This window comes from Littorina saxatilis, linkage group LG16 (genome assembly GCF_037325665.1).
Source record: "Littorina saxatilis isolate snail1 linkage group LG16, US_GU_Lsax_2.0, whole genome shotgun sequence".
NCBI classification, from domain to species: Eukaryota; Metazoa; Mollusca; class Gastropoda; order Littorinimorpha; family Littorinidae; genus Littorina; species Littorina saxatilis.
The window spans coordinates 55318967-55345409 of record NC_090260.1 but is presented as its reverse complement, the minus strand read 5'-3'; the positions used below and the strand labels follow the sequence as shown (position 1 = coordinate 55345409).

General features: G+C 44.5%; 2 protein-coding genes across 2 annotated transcripts in view; one reads left to right on the top strand and one right to left on the bottom strand.

Annotated features, from left to right (window-relative positions):
• The window catches only part of LOC138950077 (uncharacterized), a 239617-nt gene that overhangs the window by 145745 nt on the left and 67429 nt on the right, over positions 1 to 26443 (top strand). The window lies entirely within an intron of this gene.
• On the bottom strand, positions 604 to 7396 carry LOC138951420 (uncharacterized). Its single transcript, XM_070323027.1, has 3 exons — positions 6979 to 7396; positions 1213 to 6794; positions 604 to 1028 (listed from the first exon to the last, which is right to left on the bottom strand). The coding sequence occupies exon 2, from the start codon at positions 5395 to 5397 to the stop codon at positions 1672 to 1674; it is 3726 nt and encodes a 1241-aa protein (XP_070179128.1). The 5' UTR covers positions 5398 to 6794; positions 6979 to 7396; the 3' UTR covers positions 604 to 1028; positions 1213 to 1671.

Genomic DNA, 26443 nt, shown 5'->3' with positions numbered 1-26443 from the left:
TGATCTATCTCCATCGGCTGAGCCCCTCTATCGGCGGGAAAACCCTGAGGCCTAAATCCCTGTCTTTGTCCCTGTCGACGGAAGCCCGTTTCGTCGGGATCTTCTCTTTTGCCCAAACGTAACTCTATTTTGCGCCTCAGGTCCTGATCATTTGTGGCTATCTCTACAGCCCTCTGAATAATAATAATAATAATAATAATTGTCAGTAAGTACTGGTGTCACATGACTGATGTGAACCAGTTGATTGGCTAATGGCGATGCGCTTAAATCTGTTAACGCTAACTTTTCCACAGAGCGTATTCTTACGCCCTTTGCCAAAGCGAGACTGTACTCTCATCCTCAGAATTAATTAATGACATGTAGCTTATATTCTCCACAATACCAAATGACCATAAATTCCCTGCTTCTCAATTAAAGCAGAAGTGGGTTTTTTTCTGACAGATTGCATGTGCCTGTGCCACAGATCTAAAAATAGAAGCCGCTGTGTTTCATCTCATTTTCGCCGATTCTTCTCATAATATGCCGTGTTAGTGGCATGTAGCTTATTGTGACGTCTGCTTCTCGTTCTAGGGCTGATCAGTGTTTAACAGAGACAAGTGCAAAGAAGTAATAAGAAATTTAATAATTCTGTACTTTCAAAAACATGCACATGATCATTCTTGCAGACATCAATCCCTTTCTCTTAGAATCTTCAAATGAAAGTTTTGTAGATTATGATTTCGCTGGTGTGATTTCACACACACGTAACAACATTGTCTTTCTTCTTCTTGTTGCGTAGACGTTTGATATCGAAGCGCGGAACGTACTTCTTCTTCTCGTTGAAAATGTATTTCGGTTTACACAAATGAAGACATGAAGTTAATGTTCACAAAATATAAAGTAGTCTACTCATCATGATAAACTCGATCTGGGTGACACTTGGGGACGTTGGTGGTTCCTTCCGTGGTTACCGCTGACGTTGCCCTTCCCACAGTGTTCACACGACATCATTTACACAAGCATTGTACACCCCTGTACACTTGCACCTTCTGCAACACACACGTGCAATATCTGTTATTATCAAGTATGATTTCCATCGATATCATTCAATTTGTTTCTCTAAAACAAACACAGAAACAAGAGTTCACAGACTGACACAAACACATGGAAAAATGAACAATACCTGTGTTTTCCTGTGAATCAATAATGTTAAAATGTATTAGCGTGTTTTACCTGCGGTTAGTGGACCTTTGGAGATCGCAAAAATGTGGAAATCCGTCCACGGAAGGTGAAACATATGCTAGTGCAATCTACGTGGCTGCGTTGATTGCTGCCATCTTGGAGTCAATGAAACGGTCAGAGCATTGCATCCTAGCAACCTCAACTGAATATATGTACAGTTCATATTCACGAATTAATACCAATGCACGCTGTTTCCTTTTGTTCTCTTCGTTAAATTTCTTTCCATGAAGATAAACAAATTCTTGTCTTGTACGCTGGTTTGGACTAATGGCGCGAGCGTTGACGTCATATGTATACAGTGTCGTCATGACGTAGTCTCGGTCATTTAACCTCGTTTTGTGTACGCAACTAGTGAAGTCTCGATTAATATGAGAGAGGGAGTCGATACACGAATTCCATTCGTCACATAACCCCATGGATCAAGATAATTATCCTATCGCAAGTAGATAATTATTCATCGTACGACGCTCTGCTCATATAATCTGTACCGTGGTTGTCCTTGTCTCTATCTTTCTCCTCTATTGGGATCGCCCAATATCCTTTCGTCAAGTCTAGCTTTGAAAAGTATTTCGCTTTTCCTAAACTTTGAAACAGATGGTCGACATCGGTGATGGGTTCAGCGTCGAACACTACCACGTTGTTCAGAGCTCTCAGATCAGAACAGAAACGGCACTTTCCGTCCTTCTTCTTTATCAGGACGATGGGAGAGTTGTATGGAGAGTTTGCAGGTTCGATGACATGCAACTTCAGCATTTCTTCAATTTCCTTTTCGACAGTTTCTACCATGGCGTGAGGTATGGGTCTGGGTTTCACAAAGACTGGTTTCTTCTCTGTCACTTCAATGGAACATTTTTCCAGGTTCGTCGTCTTTGGAACATCTGTTAGGAACTCTTCAAATTCTTCACAGATCATCTTCGCCTCTTTGACCTTTGCCTCGTCCAATTTCTCGTCGAAATGGATGTTCTTCACATTTTCGGTTCTTTGAGTTTCTAGGAGGGGTAACATCTTCTGAGTGTCATACTTGAAGATGTCATCGTCCATCGTCTTGTCCTCTTCCATGACAACAGCCACGACCTCTTCTCCTCCGTCTTCTTCATCACTTTCTTCTTCGTTTGAAGCAGGAACACTCGCTTGGGCAGATGAACTGGGATTGGGAGTGGCGGAACTCAATTCCCGTTCTTGGTACTCCTTGATGAGGTTGATGTGGTAGATCCGTGTTCTTCTGCCAACTTGGATCTTGTAGTCGAATTCATTCAACTTGTCCACAACCTTGTAGGGACCTGACCATGTAAGTTCCAGCTTGTTGTTCTTCACAGGGCGTAGAATTAGAACCCGTTTTCCGACTTCTAGCGTCCTTGGTTTCGTTTTCTTGTTGAAGAAATGGGCTTGCTTGCTGGCCGCTTTCTTCAGGTTCTCACGTGCTACGTTGCACGTTTCTTCTATTCTGTTCCTGAGGTTGACTACATATTCCGCTGTAGTCTTCTGCTCCCCTGAGATTTCTTCTTCGGTCCATGTTTGGCGCAGCACTTGCATGGGTCCTTTGACAGATCTCCCATACAGCAGCTCAAACGGCGAAAATCCCATGCTTTCTTGTGGAGCTTCTCTGTATGCAAACAGGAGGGCGGGGATAAACGTGTCCCATTCCCTCGGTTGATCGATCGCTAACTTTTTCAGCATGCTCTTCAGTGTGGAGTTGAACCTTTCGACCAAACCATTCGCTTGAGGGTGAAACGGTGCAGTCATATGGTGTTTGATGCTGAGAAAGTCGTTCACTTCTTTCATCAGGTGGCTGGTGAACTGTGTGCCTTGGTCCGTTATCACTTCATCTGGGATTCCCAATCTAGTCCACATCTCCCAGAGAGCTTCAGCTACGGTATCTGCTTGGATGTTTTTCAGGGCTACGGCTTCGGGGTATCGGGTAGCGTAGTCAACAGATACCAAGATGTATTGTTTCTTGCTCTCCGACATAGGTTTGACCGGGCCGATGATATCCACCGCAACTCTCTTGAAAACCGAACTGATGGGTGGCATCCTTCCCAGAGGGACTTTCTTTGTCTGACTTTTCGGTGCAGTTCTTTGGCATGTGTCACAGGACAAGCAATACCTACGAATGTCTCCTGCACACCCTGGCCACCAGAATTCTGCTCTAATTCTGTCAGATGTTTTTCTTTGACCTAAGTGTCCTGCCATGGGGTGATCGTGACCAAATGAAAGAACTTTGTTCCTGAGTTTCTTCGGAACGATTACTAGTGAACGGTCGTTTCCGTGGCGATCTTTCGTTGTTCTATACAGGATTTCTTTCTTGTATGAATACCGTATCCCATTGATCCCTTCTGGAGAGTTGGCAAATTGCCTGATGGTCTTCAACGACGGGTCACTTGCCTGTTCTCTCTTCAGATCAACTGGCGAATACAGTCTTTCTTCTTCCTTGACTCCCTGTTTGTGACTGCAGCTTGGTTTCTGGGCGTCTACTGTCGCTTGTGCTCTCGTGGTAACAGCAGCTGCCGTCCCAGGGTACCACGCTGGGTCTCGAACAGGATATGTGGGAGTCAATTTCTTCTCTTTACCTAGTCCATACCATTTACCTATGAGGACAGGGTAAATTGGGTCGTCCATCACCGTTACTTCTGTCTCGGAGTCAAAGTAGGGTGAATCGATGTGCACCACGGCGGTGTGGTACATCTTCTTGGAGTCTTTCTCTGCCAGAGTAGTCTCCTTCATTTTCGCTGAATATGCCTCCTTTGGCACAAACTTCTTGCTGACAATGATACCAGTACATCCAGTGTCTCTCAAAGCGTTGACAATTGTTCCATTCAGCTTCACTGGTACCACTTCGGCGCATTTCTTTTCCTTGCAATTTCCGCAAAGTTTTTCTAAGAGGATCGGTGTCTCAAGTGTATCTTTCTTCGATGAAACTGCACCTGCTGTGTCTCTCTTGTTTGGACAAAAACGAGAGACATGCCCTTGCAATTTACAAATGAAACAACATCCAGATGCTCGCAGTTTCTCTCTCTCGGCGTCACTCAACTTTGCCTTTAGAGTTTGATTTGCGGGTTTTGTTGATGGAGCAGCTATTCTTGTTTCTTCTTGGGGAGAACGACGTTTTTCAGGCTTGACGTACGTCGATGAAGTTTTGACGTTCGATCTAGATTGTTGATATGTGTTGGCTATCATCCCAATCTCTTTGGCGCTCTTAGGGTCTCTATCCCTAATGTGAACGGCGAGGTCAGGAGGAAGGGTGTCCAACACCTGCTCACGGACCAACAAATCTTTGAGATCTTTTACATCTTGGTCGCATTCTGCTAATTCCACCCACTTGTCTAGATACCGTTCTAGCTTCGTGATGTGCTCTTTATACGTGTCAGTGGCGCTTTTCTTGGTTTGGCGAAACTTCTTTCTATAATCTTCGCTAGTGAGTTGAAAACCCTCATACAAAGCGTGTTTGAGAGTGTCGTAGTCATTAGCGTCTTCCTCGTTCAGCTTTGAGAAGATGACTCTCGCCTTACCCTTCAGAAAGTACACTACACGTGAAGCTTTTGCTGCATCACTCAGGTTACAGTCTCGAGCATAATGTTCGAACTGATGGAACCAGCTCTCGATGTCATCACGGTCGTCTAGAAAAGGAATCTTGGGCTTGAAACCATCATCTTCGCGGATACGTCCTGGTGAGTTGTTGTTCCTGTTGCCCTCTTGGTTGGCGTTCTGGATTTTCAACTGTTCCAGTTGGAATTGTCGTTCAGCGTCACGTTCTCGTTCCTCGCGATCAAGAGTTTGTTGCTTCTCTTTCTGATCAAGAACAAATGCACGCAACTCGGCTCCTTCTAACCCCAACAACTGTCCTTCGGCCAATAGCTGTCTAGTCAACTCTAGCGGATCTACACTTGTGGACTGAGACATATTTACAGGTGACACGTCCGTGCACGCCTGTGGATCAACCTCTTCGTCGTTACGGTTGCTGTCAACTTGAAGAGAGATATGAACACTCTCTTCTTCGTCAGCAGGGACTGGTAACGAATCTATCACCTCTTCCCGATCGTTACCGGCAGTAAGGTTTTTTCTTCCCTTCTTATTTGCGGTCACTATGGGGAGAGATTTGTCGGCCGGCTGTTTCCGTGCCAACTGGGCTGCGATGGTGGACTTTCTAAAATTATGAGCTGGGGAACTGTCGTCACTCATAAGTCACCTCGCGTATTATTCCAAAACGTACAAAATGTATGTTGCTCAAACACCGTCGAGCTACTAAATTTCGGATCAAATTACAAAAAGAAACAGTCGGGCGGCGCCTTCGTGCACAAAATGCAAGTCCTAGTTTAGCTCTACTTCTACTGTACTTTGAAATAATTCTTCAACGTATGTTACGTTACGTTTCCACACAACCACCCAAAGAGTTATGTTTCCACGTTCTATCGTGAGTCAGTTTACTTCTATCTACCAACGAGAACTTACACTGTAAACTTTATTTGACTCTTTCTGGCGAAAAGATCAATCTTTCACTCGATCGAACGTTGAATATACAAGATGTATCAAATCAACTGTCAATTCGCATCATTTACTGTGTAGATTAATTTACAGCCACTTCTACAGCAAGTAAATACGACTGATATCCACAAGTCGATTATATAGGGCTTCACAGGGAAATACAGGTATTAAATCCTTACCTCTTAGGTACCTGACTCCCACCAACCTCCCGCGTAATTTAGAACAAACTAAGGGGAATGATGGTTCCGATAGTACGTGTAAGAATACTATCACACTGATGAATTGGAACACCACAAATAAAATCGGGAGCTAACAAATCAAAAGTGGTCTCGCTAAATATTGATTTTTTAACGTGTCGTTTCAGCTGACAACACTTCCAGTTTTTATTTTACCGTGTGATAGGGCACACGTTGAGTTATAGATCTGTGATAAGTAATATAACTAAAGGTAAATAAATAAAATTATATGATGAGACGATGGCGATGAAGTACGAACATATACAATACAAATCGACATGCAAGAAACCTACAGCAATTTTGAAACGAGAAAAATTTGGAACGGCTGGATCGAAAGTAAAACGTTGATTCAATATCCCGTGACTCGAGCCCCCATTGTGACGTCTGCTTCTCGTTCTAGGGCTGATCAGTGTTTAACAGAGACAAGTGCAAAGAAGTAATAAGAAATTTAATAATTCTGTACTTTCAAAAACATGCACATGATCATTCTTGCAGACATCAATCCCTTTCTCTTAGAATCTTCAAATGAAAGTTTTGTAGATTATGATTTCGCTGGTGTGATTTCACACACACGTAACAACATTGTCTTTCTTCTTCTTGTTGCGTAGACGTTTGATATCGAAGCGCGGAACGTACTTCTTCTTCTCGTTGAAAATGTATTTCGGTTTACACAAATGAAGACATGAAGTTAATGTTCACAAAATATAAAGTAGTCTACTCATCATGATAAACTCGATCTGGGTGACACTTGGGGACGTTGGTGGTTCCTTCCGTGGTTACCGCTGACGTTGCCCTTCCCACAGTGTTCACACGACATCATTTACACAAGCATTGTACACCCCTGTACACTTGCACCTTCTGCAACACACACGTGCAATATCTGTTATTATCAAGTATGATTTCCATCGATATCATTCAATTTGTTTCTCTAAAACAAACACAGAAACAAGAGTTCACAGACTGACACAAACACATGGAAAAATGAACAATACCTGTGTTTTCCTGTGAATCAATAATGTTAAAATGTATTAGCGTGTTTTACCTGCGGTTAGTGGACCTTTGGAGATCGCAAAAATGTGGAAATCCGTCCACGGAAGGTGAAACATATGCTAGTGCAATCTACGTGGCTGCGTTGATTGCTGCCATCTTGGAGTCAATGAAACGGTCAGAGCATTGCATCCTAGCAACCTCAACTGAATATATGTACAGTTCATATTCACGAATTAATACCAATGCACGCTGTTTCCTTTTGTTCTCTTCGTTAAATTTCTTTCCATGAAGATAAACAAATTCTTGTCTTGTACGCTGGTTTGGACTAATGGCGCGAGCGTTGACGTCATATGTATACAGTGTCGTCATGACGTAGTCTCGGTCATTTAACCTCGTTTTGTGTACGCAACTAGTGAAGTCTCGATTAATATGAGAGAGGGAGTCGATACACGAATTCCATTCGTCACACTTATCATCCACATTTCCAAATGATGAGTTAGCATACAATTCCCAGCGGCTAACAAAAAACACAAGTGTTATTCCGATAACGTACACAGCATTTGGAAGACTGATTCGATCGACTCTAGCAGACTACACTGAAATACGACTGCATCAGTTCAGTAAATGAATGGTTTCCGAATTATTATTTCAAGGCAAGAACAATCGTAATCGAAAACGTGTAGGGTTCAGAACGTTCTTACCATATACTTATAAGACTTATTACCAGCCTACCTGGCTCATTCGTGCAGACTCAGTGACAGTGCAGACTGCAGTGGTTCGATTGTTCTTGCCTAGCAGACGACATAAACCCCGCTAAGCAAATTAACATGTTGGGCAAATGTGAACGAAAAAACGATGGGGATATAATACGTGTAGTGTTCAGAGCATTCTTACCGTTCATATTTAGTATCAGACTCCCCGATGAGGGAAGATACAACACGAGAAATATGCCACATTTATTTTGAAAATGTGCGAACCGTCGAGTCCTTCGTGGGGTAGTCAATTCAAGGGGAGTCACTCCGCACAGTCAATCCATCGAAGCTCGACTGAAGGTTTCGAATTGCAAATAATGAAGAGCACAGTCCTTTCTCCGAGTTCAAATGAGGTATCTCTGAAAGATCATCACTGTTCAGCTTAACGCTACACTGGAATTTACCAACAGAAATTAAAATGCGTGAGACGAAAGCACGACACACTTGAGACACCGGCCCACACAAAAGTAGATCTTACTGTACACGACCTGACCACACAGTTATGCCTATTCAAATGCGCGTAGCAAAATGTGCGTTTGGAATCTTCTTTTTTCTATGGCGGTACTGACAATATCGTTATTGAAACAATCCCAGTGCACTAAGGGATTTATAGAGCAAATCTCGAAAATAATTATTGAACTCAGCGCTATGCGCTTCGTTCAATAATGAATTTTCTCGATTTGCTCTATAAATCCCTTAGTGCACTGGGATGTCTCAATAACTTAAATACTACTACTACTAATAATAATAATAATAATAATTGTCAGTAAGTACTGGTGTCACATGACTGATGTGAACCAGTTGATTGGCTAATGGCGATGCGCTTAAATCTGTTAGCGCACTCTTGGAGTGCGCTAACTTTTCCACAGAGCGTATTCTTACGCCCTTTGCCAAAGCGAGACTGTACTCTCATCCTCAGAATTAATTAATGACATGTAGCTTATATTCTCCACAATACCAAATGACCATAAATTCCCTGCTTCTCAATTAAAGCAGAAGTGGGTCTTTTTTTCTGACAGATTGCATGTGCCTGTGCCACAGTGGCACTGATCTAAAAATAGAAGCCGCTGTGTTTCATCTCATTTTCGCCGACTTGCATAGATTCTTCTCATAATATGCCGTGTTAGTGGCATGTAGCTTATCATCCACATTACCAAATGATGAGTTAGTATACAATTCCCAGCGGCTAACAGAAAACACAAGTGTTATTCCGATAACGTACACAGCATTTGGAAGACTGATTCGATCGACTCTAGCAGACTACACTGAAATACGACTGCATCAGTTCAGTAAATGAATGGTTTCCGAATTATTATTTCAAGGCAAGAACAATCGTAATCGAAAACGTGTAGGGTTCAGAACGTTCTTACCATATAATTATAAGACTTATTACCAGCCTGCCTTATTCGTGCAGACTCAGTGACAGTGCAGACTGCAGTGGTTCGATTGTTCTAGCCTAGCAGTAGCAGACGACATAAACCCCGCTCAGCAAATTAACATGTTGGGCAAATGTGAACGAAAAAACGATGGGGATATAATACGTGTAGGGTTCAGAGCATTCTTACCGTTCATATTTAGTATCAGACTCCCCGATGAGTGAAGATACAACACGAGATATATGCCACATTTATTTTGAAAATGTGCGAACCGTCGAGTCCTTCGTGGGGTAGTCAATTCAAGGGGAGTCACTCCGCACAGTCAATCCATCGACGCTCGACTGAAGGTTTCGAATCGCAAATAATGAAGAGCACAGTCTTTTCTCCGAGTTCAAATGAGGTCTCTCTGAAAGATCATCACTGTTCAGCTTAACGCTACACTGGAATTTACCAACAGAAATTAAAATGCGTGTGACGAAAGCACGACACACTTGAGACACCGGCCCACACAAAAGTAGATCTTACTGTACACGACCTGACCACACAGTTATGCCTATTCAAATGCGCGTAGCAAAGTGTGCGTTTGGAATCTTCTTTTTTCTATGGCGGTACTGACAATATCGTTATTGAAACAATCCCAGTGCACTAAGGGATTTATAGAGCAAATCTCGAAAATAATTATTGAACTCAGCGCTATGCGCTTCGTTCAATAATGAATTTTCTCGATTTGCTCTATAAATCCCTTAGTGCACTGGGATGTCTCAATAACTTAAATAATAATAATAATAATAATAATAATAATAATAATAATAATAATAATAATAATAATAACGGGTATTTATATAGCGCCTTATCCGAAGTTGAAAGCGCGTATGCCGTGTGAGATGGAATTTTTTACACAATATATCACTCAATCAATCAATATGAAGCTTATATAGCGCGTATTCCGTGGGTACAGTTCTAAGCGCTTGTCGAAGAGTTGTCAACACAGGACTAACAAAGAAACTAACATCTACAGACGGACACGAACCCTATCACACACTAGCAGACCCTAATAAACATACAACAAACAACTGTTTAACAACAATGTACACATCAATAGCTTTTTTTGTTTGTTTGTTTGTTTGTTTGTTTGGCAGGGTCACCCAGATTTTGAAAAAAATCGGTTTTTTCGCAAACACAAAACACAGTTTATTTTTTCTCGATACACAAAGGCATTCGTGAGATATGTGCTTTCAAAACAGGTATGTGTGTGTGTCAACACAACACCAAATTACATAAAAAAATGTGCACGCGAAACTTTCATCAAAAATCGCGCATCAGACACACTCTGTTTATCATAACTTTATTACATGTTTACCAATTGTTTTGAAATTTTGCACACTTATTCTTTGATGTGGTATCCATGGCCAGGACTAAAATCAAGCAGATTGAAAGTAAACAGAAAAAATACAGGTATTTGTCTTTTATTATTGTACTAATATTTTTGCGAAAATTTAGCCCATGCGTTATGATAACAGTTCTGATGAGTACAAATAAGATTTTAGTTCCATCCACAGGCAAGACAGTCAAAAGCAGTCATGAAAAAAATCAGACATGCTGATATAAATCCAAAGCCACTATGTTTCTCACAATTATGGCTTTTTTTATTTTCGCACAATATAAAATACATGTTTATTATACATTTTTACTAAAAAAGCAAAGTTATATCACCAATTAGACTATACAGATTTATTTTAGAACCCTTCCTGTAGGTCTTGGCCAAATTTGAAGTAAAAATACCCAATAGAACCTGAGATACAATTTTTTGCAGTTTTGGTACCGGATTTTGGGTGACCCTGCCCCCTTAACGCCCAGCCAACCACGAAGGGCCATATCAGGGCGGTGCTGCTTTGACATAAAACGTGCGCCACACACAAGACAGAAGTCGCAGCACAGGCTTCATGTCTCACCCAGTCACATTATTCTGACACCGGACCAACCAGTCCTAGCACTAACCCCATAATGCGAGGCGGAGCAGCCACTAGATTGCCAATTTTAAAGTCTTAGGTATGACCCGGCCGGGGTACGAACCCACGACCTCCCGATCACGCATCAATAGCTAGGTCCAAACAAAATAATATTAAGCACAAAGAAAACACCTCTCACAGAGCACAGCACAAGAATGTCTTTTGGGGCACAACACATCACGTCGAACATGAAAGTCGCAGCCAGCTACGGGAAGAGCTGAGTCTTCAACCTACTCTTGAACGCGTCAAGAGAGGGGCTCTGGCGAAGCTCAAGCGGCAGGGAGTTCCAGACGGAGGGGCCCGCGGAGGGGAATGCACGCTGACCAGCAGATGCGAGTTTCGAGCGAGGGATGTGAAGGCGGAGTGGGTCAGCAGCAGAACGAAGGGGACGGTCGGAGGGCTGGGTGTACAGGTCCAGGGAGGATTGAAGGTACTCGGGAGCAGAGTCGTTGAGACACTTGTAGACCAGAGTGGACAGTTTGTAGGAGATTCGGGTGTTCACAGGGAGCCAGTGCAAGGAGCGAAGTAGGGGGGTGATGTGGTCTCGCTTCGTCTTCCTCAATGCCAGCCTGGCAGGAGCGTTCTGGACTCGTTGTAGGCCATGAATGGATTAGGCGGGGAGGCCAGCCAGAAGGGAGTTGCAGTAGTCCAGACGACTGAAGATGAGGGAGACAACCAGTTTGACACAGGCATCGTGGGTGAGGTAGCGACGGATGGAGGCGATGCGTCGTAGGTGGAAAAAGCAGGTCTTGATGATGAAGGAGATGTGTGTCTGCATGGAGAGAGTGGAGTCTAGAAAGACGCCAAGGCTCTTGATAGCAGGGGAGAAAGGAACAGTCGCGTCATCCAGCTGGAGGTCGGTCACAGTGAGGGAAGCAATCTTCTGTCGTGTTCCAACGAGAAGGACCTCCGTCTTCTCACTGTTCAGCTTCAACTTGTTCTCAGTCATCCAGTTCTTGATGTCAGTGAAACAACTGGAGATGGATCCAAGGAGATGGTCAACGTCCTCCGGCTTGGCGCTGTTCTGGAGCTGCATTCACATCGGCCAGTAGATCAACAGCCTATAGGCGCTGCATCCACCTTTCACGGCCTATTATTCCAAGTCACACGGGTATTTTGGTGGACATTTTTATCTACGCCTATACAATTTTGCCAGGAAAGACCCTTTTGTCAATCGTGGGATCTTTAACGTGCATACCCCAATGTAGTGTACACGAAGGGACCTCGGTTTATCGTCTCATCCGAAAGACTAGCACTTGAACCCACCACCTAGGTTAGGAAAGGGGGGAGAAAATTGCTAACGCCCTGACCCAGGGTCGAACTCGCAACCTCTCGCTTCCGAGCGCAAGTGCGTTACCACTCTGCCACCCAGACCACCGTGTGCCGGGATTGTCGCGCAATAATCGTAGTTTCAGATTATCGTACGCTAAACCGTCAACGAACGTTTGGATGAGCTGTCGTTCTATCGGGGGGTCATCTTGCCCATCGCCGTCGGGAAATGCGTCTTCCGCAATTGTCAGCAGTCTTCCTGCGAACAACTGTACGCTCTCGTGTTTCTGTTGCTTCTCTTTTTGAAGCAAGGCTGGAGCGTATTGTGGGTCGACGATGTCTCCGAACCTAGCAGCAAGTTCGGCTTTAAGATTATCCCAGGTCGCTGCTGGTCTTTCCCCCAAATACCTCCCCACAAAGTCGCAAACAGTACCCGAACTGGACTGGTATGCTGCAAAGGCTTTTTGTTCTCTGGCACTTCGAAAATCAGAGCGTATTTTTGAATTTCCTGAATCCAACTTTAGGTTCTCCACTGAAAGTTCTAATTTTGTTCAAAGATCCCTGCGTCCCTAACGCTGTACTAAGAACTTCCACCTGTTCTGTTAACCCTCTAATGAAATGAGTTTGCCAACCTAAAATCTCCAAAATCTGCCCTGCTGGGTTTTGGTCAGCCATTTTGACGGGAACAAACAAAAATCAAGGAAAAAGAACGGAACGGCCACTGACCTTTTTTTCTGGCGTGATGTCAACCGGCCTCGCGTTGTTTTCGTCAACTGGTCATAGTGGTTTCAGTCTCGTTGACCCAGGTCTCGCCGCCCTCGTCATCGTCTCCGACACCCACTCTGAATCCTGGTCACGGCACCAATTGATGGGTGCCATCGGGCTCAGTGTGACACTTTCACAGGCATTCACGCATGGTCAACGCCGAACCATTAGTGTCGACAAAAATGAAGAGACTTTATTCAAGCATAGAGACATGTATAAAGTCGTGGTCTCCTGCTGAAGCCGAGATCAAATCTGCCCATACCTCCCGGGCCTGTACCTTATAAACATCGACACAGAGGGCCATGATAACAACTATCACTATTTTCACGGAGACAAGCTTGACACTCCGGGTACACAGATATTGGCGTTGTTGGGATGCTTGTTATTCTCCCTGTCAACTGAGGCATTTCATCCAAACGACCAAACAGATATATATTACATGCCGTTTGCCTATCGGATTGTTCAGCCCGCGAAAAAGCTGTTACCGAGACATAAGGCCTGGTATCACCCCTGGAATAACTGTTACGCAGTTGGTGAATGGTTCGTGAAAGATGTTGCGAGGGACCTAAGGAATGTTATCACCTTCCTTGTCCAAGGCACTATCGAACAAGGGACTATCGCCCCTTATAGTGGCAAGCAGCTATGTAACATAATTAAACACACACATTATGTCCCCTGTCTTTCTCTTTCCTTACCCCTCCCCCAACCCGCACACACTCACACTCACACTCCTTCTTTACCCTACCCCCTACCCCCCGCCCAAACCTCACACAACACACACACTCACACGTGAATGAATCACACACTTTGTGTCCCCTCTCTTTCTCCTTCTTTACCCTCCTCCCTCTCGCCCCCCCCCCCCTCCCCCCTACACACACCTACACTTACACGTTGTAAATAAAGCAGACACATTGTGTCCCTTCTCTTTCTCCTTCATTACCCCCCCCCCTACACACACACACACACACACACACACACACTCGGCTCACTCACCTACACACACACACGTTGTGAATGAAACAGACATCGTATGTCCCCTCTCTTTCTCCGTCCTTAGGCCCCCCCACACACACACACACACACACACACTCGCACGTGAATTAAGCAGACACATTGTGTCCCCTCTATCTCCCTCCCTACCTCCCCCCCACACACACACACAACCATACACACACACACACACACACACACACACACACACACGGTGTTGTTTACAGGCACATTCAAGGACTAGCACCAAAAGACCCCACTTTTGAAGACTCGTTTACTAATCGGTTTAGAAGCGGAAAAAGTAAAGCAGATGTGTAATTAGCAGAGTGCCCTGATTGTCCATTTAACAAGTGATAATAAGTAGATGTGAAAACCAATAAACAACACTTCACAGCTGAGAGGCCAAAGCTTGATGTGTATGAAGGTTAACACACGAAGATTGAAAATTACGACTCAGTTCAGTTTGTGGACAAGTCGGATTTTTGCCGGGCCTTTTGAGGGGGTCTCCAGATTGTCTGTGTGAACGTGACTCAGCCATAACAAATTCAGCGGACGTCCGCTGAATTCTTGGGTCCGCGGAACACGGGTGTGTAACGTAGAAAATTAATGGTCCCTAGAAATAGGCCAACACATACACACACACACACACACACACACACACACACACACACACAGAGACCTACACTCACATACCTAACACTCAGACGTTGTGAATAAAGCAGACCCCCCCCCCCCCCCCGGCCCAACATACACACACAGACACAGACACACAGACACACACACACACACACACACACACACACACACACACACACACAAGCACGTTGTAAACGAAGAAGACACACTATTTCCCCTTTCTTTCTCCTTCCTTACCTCCCCCCCACACACACAATCACACGTTGTTAATGAACACAGGCACACTCTCTTTCTGCTTCCTTACCCCTCCCCCCCACACTAACTCACACACAATCACACGTTGTGTATAAAGCAGACACATCGTGTCCCCTTTCTTTGTCCTTCCTTACCCCCCCCCCCGACACACACACACACACACAATCACACGTGGTCAGTGAATGAAGCAGACACAATGTGTCCCTTATCTTTCTTAATTCTTCTTTACCCCCCCACCCCCCACCCGCCCAAACCTCACACAACACACACACTCCCACGTTGTGAATAAAGCAGATACATTGTGTCCCATCTCGTTCTCATTTTTTACCCTCCTCCTAGCGCCCCCCCACCCCCACACACACTCACACACACTCACACTCACACTTTGTGAATGAAGCAGACACATTTTGTCCCCTCTCTTTCTCATTCCTTTACCCCCCCTACACACACACACACACACACACACACACACACGCGCCGCGCACACACACACACTCTCTCACTCACTTACTCACACACACGTTGTGAATGAAACGGACATATTATGTCCCTTCTCTTTCTCATTCCTTACCTCCCCCTCCTCCCTCCCACCCACACACTCGCACGTTGTGAATTAAGCAAACACATTGTGTTCCCTCTCTCTGTCCTTCCTTCCCCTCCCCCCACACACTCACACACAATCACGCGTTGTGTATGCAGCAGACACATCGTGTCCCCTCTGTTTGTCCTTCCTTACCCGCCCCGCCTCCCCACACACACACACAATCACACGTTGTGAATAAAGCAGCCACAATGTGTCCATTATCTTTCTTCGTCCCTACCCCTCCATCCGCCCACACACATACACTCACACACGAAACACACCCACACACACACACACACACACACAAACACACACAAACAAGAACACACATACACACACAGACACATACACACACACCCCTACACCCACATACCTACACTCAAACGTTGTGAAGAAAACAGACCCCCGTCACACACCCACACAAACACGTTGTAAACGAAGAAGACACACAATGTCCCCTCTCTTTCTCCTTCTGTACCCTAACCCTAACACACCCTATCTTTCTCCTTCCTTAACTCCCCCTTCCCCCCCACACACACAAACACACACACGTACACACAAACCTTTTTGAATGAAGCAGACCGAACAAATCATTGTGTTCCCTGTGTTTCTCCTTTCTTACCCCCCCCCCCCACCACCCTCCCCGGCTTTCACACACACACACACACACACACACACAGACACGCACAGACACACATATACACACACACATACACACACACACACACACACACACCTACACTCACACCTAGTAAGTAAAGCAGACTTATTGTGTCCCCCTCTCTTTTTCCCTCTCTACCTCCCCCCACACACACACATACACACACACATCTAACACATTGTGAATGAATCACACACTTTGTGTCCCCTCTCTTTTTTCTGCTTTACCCTCCTCCCTCCCCCCCCCCCACACACACACACATCTACACATACACGTTGTAAATAAAGCAGACACATTGTGTCCCTTATCTTTCTTCTTCTTTACCCCCCCCCCCCACCTTCCCCCCGACACACACACACAGCTACACTCACACTTTGTGAATGAAGCAGACACACTGTGTCCCTTATCTTTCTTTTTCCCTACCTCTCCACCCGCCCACACACATACACTCACACACGAAACACACCCACACATACACTCACACACACATACACACACACATAGACACACACAACACACACAATCACACACACGCACACACATACAAACACACACAAACAAACAAACACACACACACGCACACAAACACACACACACACACACACGACACTCACACACACTCACACCCACACACCCACACACACACACGTTGTGAATTAAGCACACCCATTATGTCTCCTTTCTTTCTCCTTCCTTACCCCCCCCAACCCCAACACACTCACACTTACACTCCTTCTTTATCCTCCCCCCCCCCCCGCCCAAACCCCCCACACACACGCTCACACGTTGTGAATGAATCACACACTTTGTGTCCCCTCTCTTTTTTCTGCTTTACCCTCCTCCCTCCCCCCCCCACACACACACCTACACTTACACGTTGTAAATGAAGCAGACACATTGTGTCCCCTCTCTTTCTCCTTCTTTACCCTCCCCTCCCCCCCCCCACGCTCACACACACTCACACGTTGTAAACAAATCAGACACGTTATGTCCCCTTTCTTTTTACCTCCTCTCCCCCACCACACACAATCACTCGTTTTGAATGAAGCAGACACATCATGTCCATTTATTTCTCCTTCCTCCGCCCCCCTCCCCCCCCCCACACACGTTGTGAATAAAGCAGACAGAATGTGTCCCCTCTCTTCCGCCTTTCAACCCCCCACCCTACCCCCCCACACCCCCACACGCACACAAACACAATCACACGTTGTGAATGAAGCAGACGCTTTGTGACCCCTCTCGTTCTCCTTCTTTACCCCCCCCCCCACAAACACACACACACACACACACACACTAACACACACTCACAATCTCACGTCGTGAATAAAGCAGACACAATGTGTCCCTTATCTTTCTCCTTCCCTACCTCTCCACCCATACACTCACACACAAAACACACCTACACACACACATCCACACACACACACACACACACACACACACACACACACACACACACACACCCTCACACACACATACACACCCACACACACATACACTCACACACGAAACACACCCACACACACACACACACTCACACTTACACGTTGTGAAAGAAGCAGACACATTGTGTCCCGTCTCTTTCTCCTTCCTTACCCCCCGCCCCTGCCCCCCCTCCCCCCCCCCCCCACACACACACACATACAAACAATTACACGTTGTGGATAAAGCAGACACATGTTGTCTCCTCTATTTCTCCTTCCTAACCCCTCTCCCCCCTCACACACACACACACACACACATACACGTTGTAAACAAAGCAGACATGTTATGTCCCCTTTCTTTTGACCTCCTCTCCCCCACCACACTCACTCACTCGTTTTGAATGAAGCAGACACATCATGTCCTTTTCTTTCTCCTTCCTCAGCCCCCCTCCCCCCCTCCACACACACACACGTTGTGAATGAAGCAGAAAGAATGTGTCCCCTCTCTTCCGCTTTCCAACCCCCCCTACCCCCCTCCCCCCACCACACACGCACACATACACAATCACACGTTGTGAATGAAGCAGACGCTTTGTGTCCCCTCTCTTTCTCCTTCTTTACCCCCACCCCCCCACACACACACACTCACACTCACACGTTGTGAATGAAACAGACACATTGTGACCCCTCTCTCTTTTTCCTTACCCCCCCCCCCCCACACACGCACTCACACACACACACAATCACACGTCGTGAATGAAGCAGACACAATGTGTCCCTTATCTTTCTCCTTTCCTACCTTTCCACCCGCCCACACACATACACTCACACACGAAACACACCCACACATACACTCACACACACACACACACACACACACACACACACACACACACACACACACACACACACACACTCTCACTCACCTACTCACACACGTTGTGAATTAAGCAGACACATTGTGTCCCGTCTCTTTCTCCTTTCTTACCCCCCTACCCCCCCCCCACACATACACACTAACACTTACACGTTGTGAATAAAGCAGACACATTATGTCTCCTCTATTTCTCCTTCCTAACTCCCCTCCAGTCCCCCCACACACACACTCACACACACACACGTTGTGAATGAGCCAGACACATTGTGTCTCCTATATTTCTCTTGCCTAACCCACCCCACACACACATACACGTTGTAAACAAAGCAGACACGTTATGTCCCCTTTCTTCTGACCTCCTCTCCCCCACCACACACACTCACTAGTTTTGAATGAAGCAGACACATCATGTCCCCTTTCTTTCTCCTTCCTCCGCCCCCCCCCCACACACACACACACACGTTGTGAATAAAGCAGACAGAATGTGTCCTCTCTCTTCCGCTTTCCACCCCCGCACCCCGACCCCCAACCCCCCCCCCCCCACAAACACGCACTCACACACTCACACGTTGTGAATGAAGCAGACACATTGTGTCCCCTCTCTTTCTCCTTCCTTTACCCCCCCCCCCCCACCTACACACACACACACACACACACACACACTTTCTCACTCACCTACACACACACACGTTGTGAATGAAACATACATATTTCTCCGTCATTACCCCCCACACACACACACACTCGCACGTGAATTAAGCAGACACATTGTGTCCCGTCTCTTTCTCCTTCCTTACCCCCCCTTCCCCCCCCCCTCACACACATACTAACACTTACACGTTGTGAATAAAGCAAACACATTAGGTCTCCTCTATTTCTCCTTCCTAACCCCCCCTCCCCACACACACACTCACACACACATACTCACACACACACACACACGTTGTAAATGAACACATGTTCCCTCTATTTCTCTTTCCTTACCCCCCCCCACACACACACACACACATCCACGTTGTAAACGAAGCAGACACATTTAATTTATGTCCCCTTTCTTTTTCCCTCCTCCCCGGGGCTCCCACCACACACTGTTACATAGCGACACTTGTCACGCTGGTATATGAGTGATGTCAGGATGTGGGTGATGTTTAAATGCCTGTGTGAGGCTAGCTTGCATCGTATCTGCAGGCATGACTTGTGGGCGTCCCTGTCACGCGGAACACCTAGCCCGGAGTCGTGACAATACGGAGGGGTAGGTATTGCCAAAATCCCTGGGGCTAACTTGTCCCGGGCGGGGAGGAGAAGTATTACATCCCCACATATATCAACCAAGAAATGGCAGACGTTTTTGCTAGATCATGGCATATATATGTTGACTCGTTTGAAGATTGCTTTGAAACTAAAGGGGGGGAGTTTACGTCCTCACAGAAACTATTTCTATTAGGGACAAGAGTTGGTGATACGCTAAAAAGCTGCTAAGAGTGAGAAAAGAGGAGAGGATGATGGGGTGGGCAGGAGTGGTGATGATAAAAGTTTGTTAAGAGGAGTAAATTCTTCTTCTAGATAGTGTGATTTAATATAGGCCCTATTTGGGTTTAGCACCCGTTGTCTCCAAAAGCGTTGGGAATAGGATGTTAAAAGTATACGTTTATTTTCCAAAAAGGTACTTTATATGAAGTGATAAAATTTCAGAGCCACTTTATAAAATCAAAGGTTAAAAAAGGTGATTCAGATTTGTACAGAGAGAGCTTTAAAACAGATATGTACAGCACGTAGGCCTTGTTACATTTCACTTGCGGTTTAAAAGAGCTATCTATGCCACAGTGACACACCGAACACATTCGCTCACACAGATATAGGGTATATGTACATACACTTTAAAAAAATAAAAAATAAAAAATAAAAAAAATTACACATAGGACTGACATCTAAATAATGTTGCGTATAAAATAGTTTGTCGTATATTGACGTGAGAATTAATGATAAGAGGGTTGATTTAATTTTAAGATTTGGTGGATTGCCATTTTAGAACCCTTGGCTGGGTATGGACAGGGGGGTAAGGTCTCATCGGTGGTAGAGTGGTAGCACTAAATACAAGTAACTACATACATCTAAAATAGTTTTGAGAGTAAATCGATGTTCACGTAAGTGATTTGGGTGGTAGTTTATAAAAAGGTTAGTTTTAGTCTTTAAAATTTGGTGGAGTGCCATTTTATCACCCTTGGCTGGGTATGGAGGGGGGGGGGGGGATAGGCCCGCGTCGGTGGTGTCACGGGAGCACCTGATTTGTTGGTTTTAAGCCTTGACAGGGGCCAGGGCCCGTATTCTTGAAACAGCTGCAACTCATATAATGGCCTGTAAAACCACTTCCGCTCGATAAGTCCGCTAAGTGTTATTTTATGAAACTCCGGTAAGGATTTACCCGGGTGTCTCCGAGCTGTATTGTTAGAGGACCCACCCCACTCCTCTAAAACCGTCAATTTTTAATAAATCTTGCTCAAATATTGTTTGTAGATTTATGTCCCTCATGGACACACATTGGTGTCATTAAAGCACCAATGCATTGCGGACAAATACGAGATACCGCTCGCGAAAGATTTCAACCGATGCTCGATCATACCGGCTTGTGGTGAAAGCGTGCTAGCGTCTTCTTTAATGTCATTATAATTTCAACTGCTTCCGTGGCCGAACGGTTCTCTCATTCGCCTGATGTGCGATTGAGTCGAGTTCAAATCGCCATTATGCCCGTAATTTTTTTACTCTTTGGCATTTGTTTATTTTTGTTTATTTTCTTCATGTGCAAAAGAGTAGTACGTTATAATAGCAAATTGATTTTTTTTTTTTAACATTTTTAGGCAGGAATGTTTTTGTTTTTTTAAATCTTTGGTTAACATGATATTAGTTTATTGATAAAGTTTGTTAACTTAAACATGTAAACATTTGATTAAAAAAAAACTATGAAGAAGGATGCTCCACGCTTAAAAACAACAAAGGTGAGAGAGAAGACAAAAAACACTAAAATGCGGTAGCAGCCACCTGCATGCAACTGAGATTAAAAACAAAAAAAAAAAAAAGGTCTCCCCGTATTTTTATTTCATTCAGTTTGTTTGGGTAGTTGCTATTGACTTTGAAAGTGACACGCTGGCTAACAAGCTGCAACATTGTGTCCTTCAAAGTCAAACTGTCGTTTAACTACCGCCCAGTATTTATTTTTACTGCCCAGTAATTATTTATTTTCCCCCGGTATTCATGTGTGTCTGGCGGGAGGTCGGCAGCTACCAGTGTTGGTTATTTTTAGAATTGAAGATTCCCGATGCTTGCTCTTCTCTGCGCACGCGTTACCGGCGTTTTTGCCGGCGTGTCAGTTTCAAAGTCAATACATGTAGCAACAACCCAAACAAACTGAATGAAATAAAAACACGGGGAGACTTTTTTTATTTTTTTTATTTTTAACCTCAGTTGCATGCAGGTGTACAGGGTATAATACATAGTAAACGCCCACCCCCCCAGTTTCGACTGGTGGAGTAGACAAGGAAAATAAATAAAGATTATTCAGTCTGCTGTTATTGTTGTTTTTCAGTTGTTTCCTTTCCTTAGACATGTATGTTTCGGGAATTGGACAGAAAAAGGTTTCTAGAGTGGCTAGAGAATCGCAATACATTTTTGACTGGGAAGAAAAAGAAGAAACGAAAGTTTTATCTTTGGTTTAAACATAAGTTTATTTCAACAAATGTTACAATCATGACATGACACAGGTAACAGCAACAAGCTAGAAGCTTATAGTGGTGTTCCTGCATGGATAATATAACGTAAGGCGCGCGGTAACGGCTGAACAATTTGTCTACATAAACCAAATTGGAAATCCAAAGCATCATCATTATAATCATCCTCATCTCATTAATCATCCAAAATTATAATAACATAATAAACGTTGCATAATCATTATAAAGAAAGACAGTAAGAGGAAGGAAGGAGGGGAAGAAAAGGAATAACAAGTCGCGTAAGGCGAAATTACAACATTTAGTCAAGCTGTCGAACTAACAGAATGAAACGCACTGCATTTTTTCACAATGACCGTAGTCCGCCGCTCGTGCTAAACGCAGTGAAACTGACGAGCCTGTTTAGCGCGGTAGTGGTTTCGCTGTGATGCATAGCACGCTTTTCTGTACCTCTCTTCGTTTTGGTTTAAACACAATTTTATTCAAAATACATGACATGAAACAATTGACAAAAATGCAGCTAGGACACGAACTCAAGCAGATGCTTATTTGACGTGACCATAACAATGCTAAGTTACACAAGTTTTCATGATGGTGGACAACACAATTATTAACCAGAAGAACAAAATGTAGGAGGGGGTATGGGGAACTTAATCAAAACAGGAGGATTTACAGAGAAAAATAAAAATAAAAATAATAAAAGAAAAAAATAAAAGAAAAAATTAAATAAAAAAATAAGGTGAGAATATGAATGAAGCGCGTGGGACGAGAACATCGATGCTGAGACATGCAATAAGTAAGTTCAGATAAATGTACATTTTAATGGAGAGGGCAGCATAGTTCGTTACTAATGTATGGAAGAAAACAACCTCACACACACACAAAAGAGAACAGCAAAACAAGAACAAAAACTCAATGATAATTATTACTTATGTTAAATATGTAATTGATGCAACAACACTGAGAGGCGGGTTTACGTTCTCCTGCACACAAACATACACAATACCAGTACGTGGGCTAATCCTTCAAGTTAGTCGACCAGATTCAGCAATAAAGGATTGGACCGACTCGAAAATCAATGTATTTATGCGAAATGAATGTTGCTCGCTGCCTCTTAATAATGTTTCCACGTGTCTAAAATTGGCAGGCAGTGAGTTAATTGTGGACATACGAGCATTTTCAAACAACGTGCAGCATAACAAGTAATGTTCAGCTGTTTCGTTCTGGTTACTGCACGCACACTGTGGGTTATCTTTTAAATGGCGTTTGCATAAATCGGAATTAAGGTTACTCATGTTTAAACGCATTCTGCTGTGTTGTATTTCTACCTGTCTTTTTCCAAAATAATAATAAACTGGCACATAATGATGAGGACTTTGTAAATAATGCTTAAACTCGCTAATTGAGTTTGTGGTTTTAACCACATCAGGCAGATCATTCCATAAAATTGTAGTCGAAGGAACGAAGGATGTTCGGAAGATTTCTGTCCTGTGAGCTGGTACAAATCTTTCAAGTGGTCGTCTTCTGTGATAAGGATTTAAGGATGAAACTAGTGGTGGCAAAAGGTCAACTAAATATAGGGGACATTTACCATGAACCATGTTATGATATAAGATCAATTTATGTTGTCTTCGGCGTTCCTTTAAACTACAAAATCCGCTTTCTTTGTAAATCTTAACATGACTAGTTCTCCGCACACCGCCAATTATAATACGTAAAGCTTCAAGGTGTAGTTTTTTCAGGGTGTTCGACAGGGCTTCGGTACACTTATCCCATAAATACATCAACAGAGTCAAAATGTGGCAAAATAAAGGATTTGTACATTATTTCCAAACTTTTTCTGCATAACTTATACTTATAATGCCTTAAACAATTAATCAACAAAGTGGTCTTTTTCACAATATTTCTGACTTGAGCGTCCCATTTACAGTCATTTTGCAAAATAATACCGAGGTGCTTGTGTTCCTTTGTGTCTTCCAAAACAATTCAATTGAAAAATAACGGGTCAATTTGGCTTAAGTCACGTTTTATATTCAGCAATTTTGTTTTTGTTTCATTAAATGTAACTTTCCAACGTGCTGCCCAACAACTAATATTTATCAAGGTCTGAATTTAAAATGTCGGCACGTCTTACCGGGTCATTCTATGCAAGTGACATGCTAGTATCATCAGCAAACAATTTAATAACAGACTCAATATCATTTGCAATATCATTTATATAAATCAAAAACAACAAAGGGCCTAACACAGAACCTTGAGGAACGCCTGCTTGTATACCTTTTAGCTCTGACTTAGCTCCTTTAACGACAACTAATTGAACACGGTTTGTTAAATAGCTACGAAACCATGACAATAGTCGGCCTCGAACACCAATCGACTCCAGTTTTACCAATAATCCTTTGTGCCAAACTTTATCAAAAGCTTTTGACACATAAAAAAATACCGCCTGTGTTGTTAAACCGTTGTCGTAGTTTGAACACAAGTCATTATATACTGTTCAAAAAAAGAAACGCATAGCTTGTAATATTTGGTTAATTTAGTTATATGGCTACAAGGATATCCACCAAACTGCAGAAAATGTTTATCTGGTCGTCGACCTTTCGTCCATTGCCACAAGTGAGCTCTGCACGTGACGCATGCGTTATCAGTGGCTACAATGTCAAAATTGCTCATTTGGCATGACCACTCGTCATGCTTCAGTGTAATCTCGTGAAACTCGGGGAATATTGAGCTCTCACCATGTCTTCCAAAACCCATAAAAGCGGATTGTTCGCCACAAAGAAATCAGACGACAATTCAGCGACGAAAGATGGCCCGATTGAGCAGAGAAGACCGCCAAATTGCATTGGGTCGTTTACAAGCAGGCCAAAGTCAAAGTGCAATCGCCAGGCACTTCCACGTGTCCCAGAGCACCATCAGTGTTCTGTGGGTCAGGTTTCAAGCCACTGGCTCCGTTGCTGACTTGCCACGAGCGGGAAGACCAAGGGCGACAACTGCTGCTCACGACCGCTTCATACGGCTCCGCCACCTCCGGAATCGTTTCCTGTCGGCCTCATCTTCTGTCCAGGCTCTCCCCGGGCCACACCGATTATCGGACCAGACCGTGCGGAACCGCCTGCATGAAGCTGGTTTGAGAGCTCGCAGACCTCACAGAGGAGCTGTCCTCACCCGCCGCCATCGCCAGAACCGAGTGCAGTGGGGCAACCAGCACCTTCGCTGGACCGTCCGGAATCACTGGAGACACGTGTGGTTCAGCGACGAGTCCTACTTCCTGCTCCAGCGACATGATGGTCGGAGGAGGGTCTACCGGAGAGTAAACGAACGTTACGCGCCCAACTTTGTGGATGAGGCACCCGTTCATGGTGGTGGAGGCGTCATGGTGTGGGGGGCGATCAATACCGCTGGAAGGATCACCCTGGTGCACGTCCAAGGGCGCATAACTGCCCAGCGATACGTGGAGGAAATTCTGCGCCCACACGCCCTTCCTCTTCTGGCTGACCAGGATGCCATATTCCAGCAGGACAACGCTCGCCCGCACACAGCACGACTCACCACCCAGTTCCTCACCGACCACCATGTCCAGGTGCTTCCCTGGCCATCCATGTCGCCAGACATGAACCCGATGGAACACCTCTGGGATGAATTGGACAGACGTGTGCGCAGGCGAGAAGAAGCGCCGGCAAATCACCGCGATCTATTGCAGGCACTTCAGGAGGAGTGGGACACCATCCCACAGCAAGATATCCGGCATCTGATCCAGTCCATGCCCAGAAGGTGCCGGGCAGTTGTTGCTGCTCAAGGCAGTCACACCCCCTACTGACTTGACAGCCTCGGCACCCAATCGTATTGATTGACTGATTGATTTGAAGATGCAAATGAACTGTGTGTGCATTCAACTGTGTCCATACCAAATTTCAAACAAATAATCTAAATATTGGATTTTCTGTTAATTTTTTCGAAAAATAAAACAAATTTGGCAAGTAGCAACTATGCGTTTCTTTTTTTGAACAGTATATACAGAGACAAGTTGACAAATCGTCGAGTCGCCGGGTATAAAACCTGACTGTGTAGGTGTGAGTATGTTGTTGGATTGTAAAAAGAGATATAGGTGGCTATGAATACATCGTTCCAAAACTTTGCCAACGCAACTCAACAAGGAAATCGGACGATAATTATTACAAGTGTCCGCTGAACCTGACTT

What these genes read in the sequence shown, in the direction of transcription:
- LOC138951420 (XM_070323027.1), bottom strand. Translation starts at nt 5,397, where the DNA reads ATGAGTGACGACAGTTCCCCAGCTCATAATTTTAGAAAGTCCACCATC.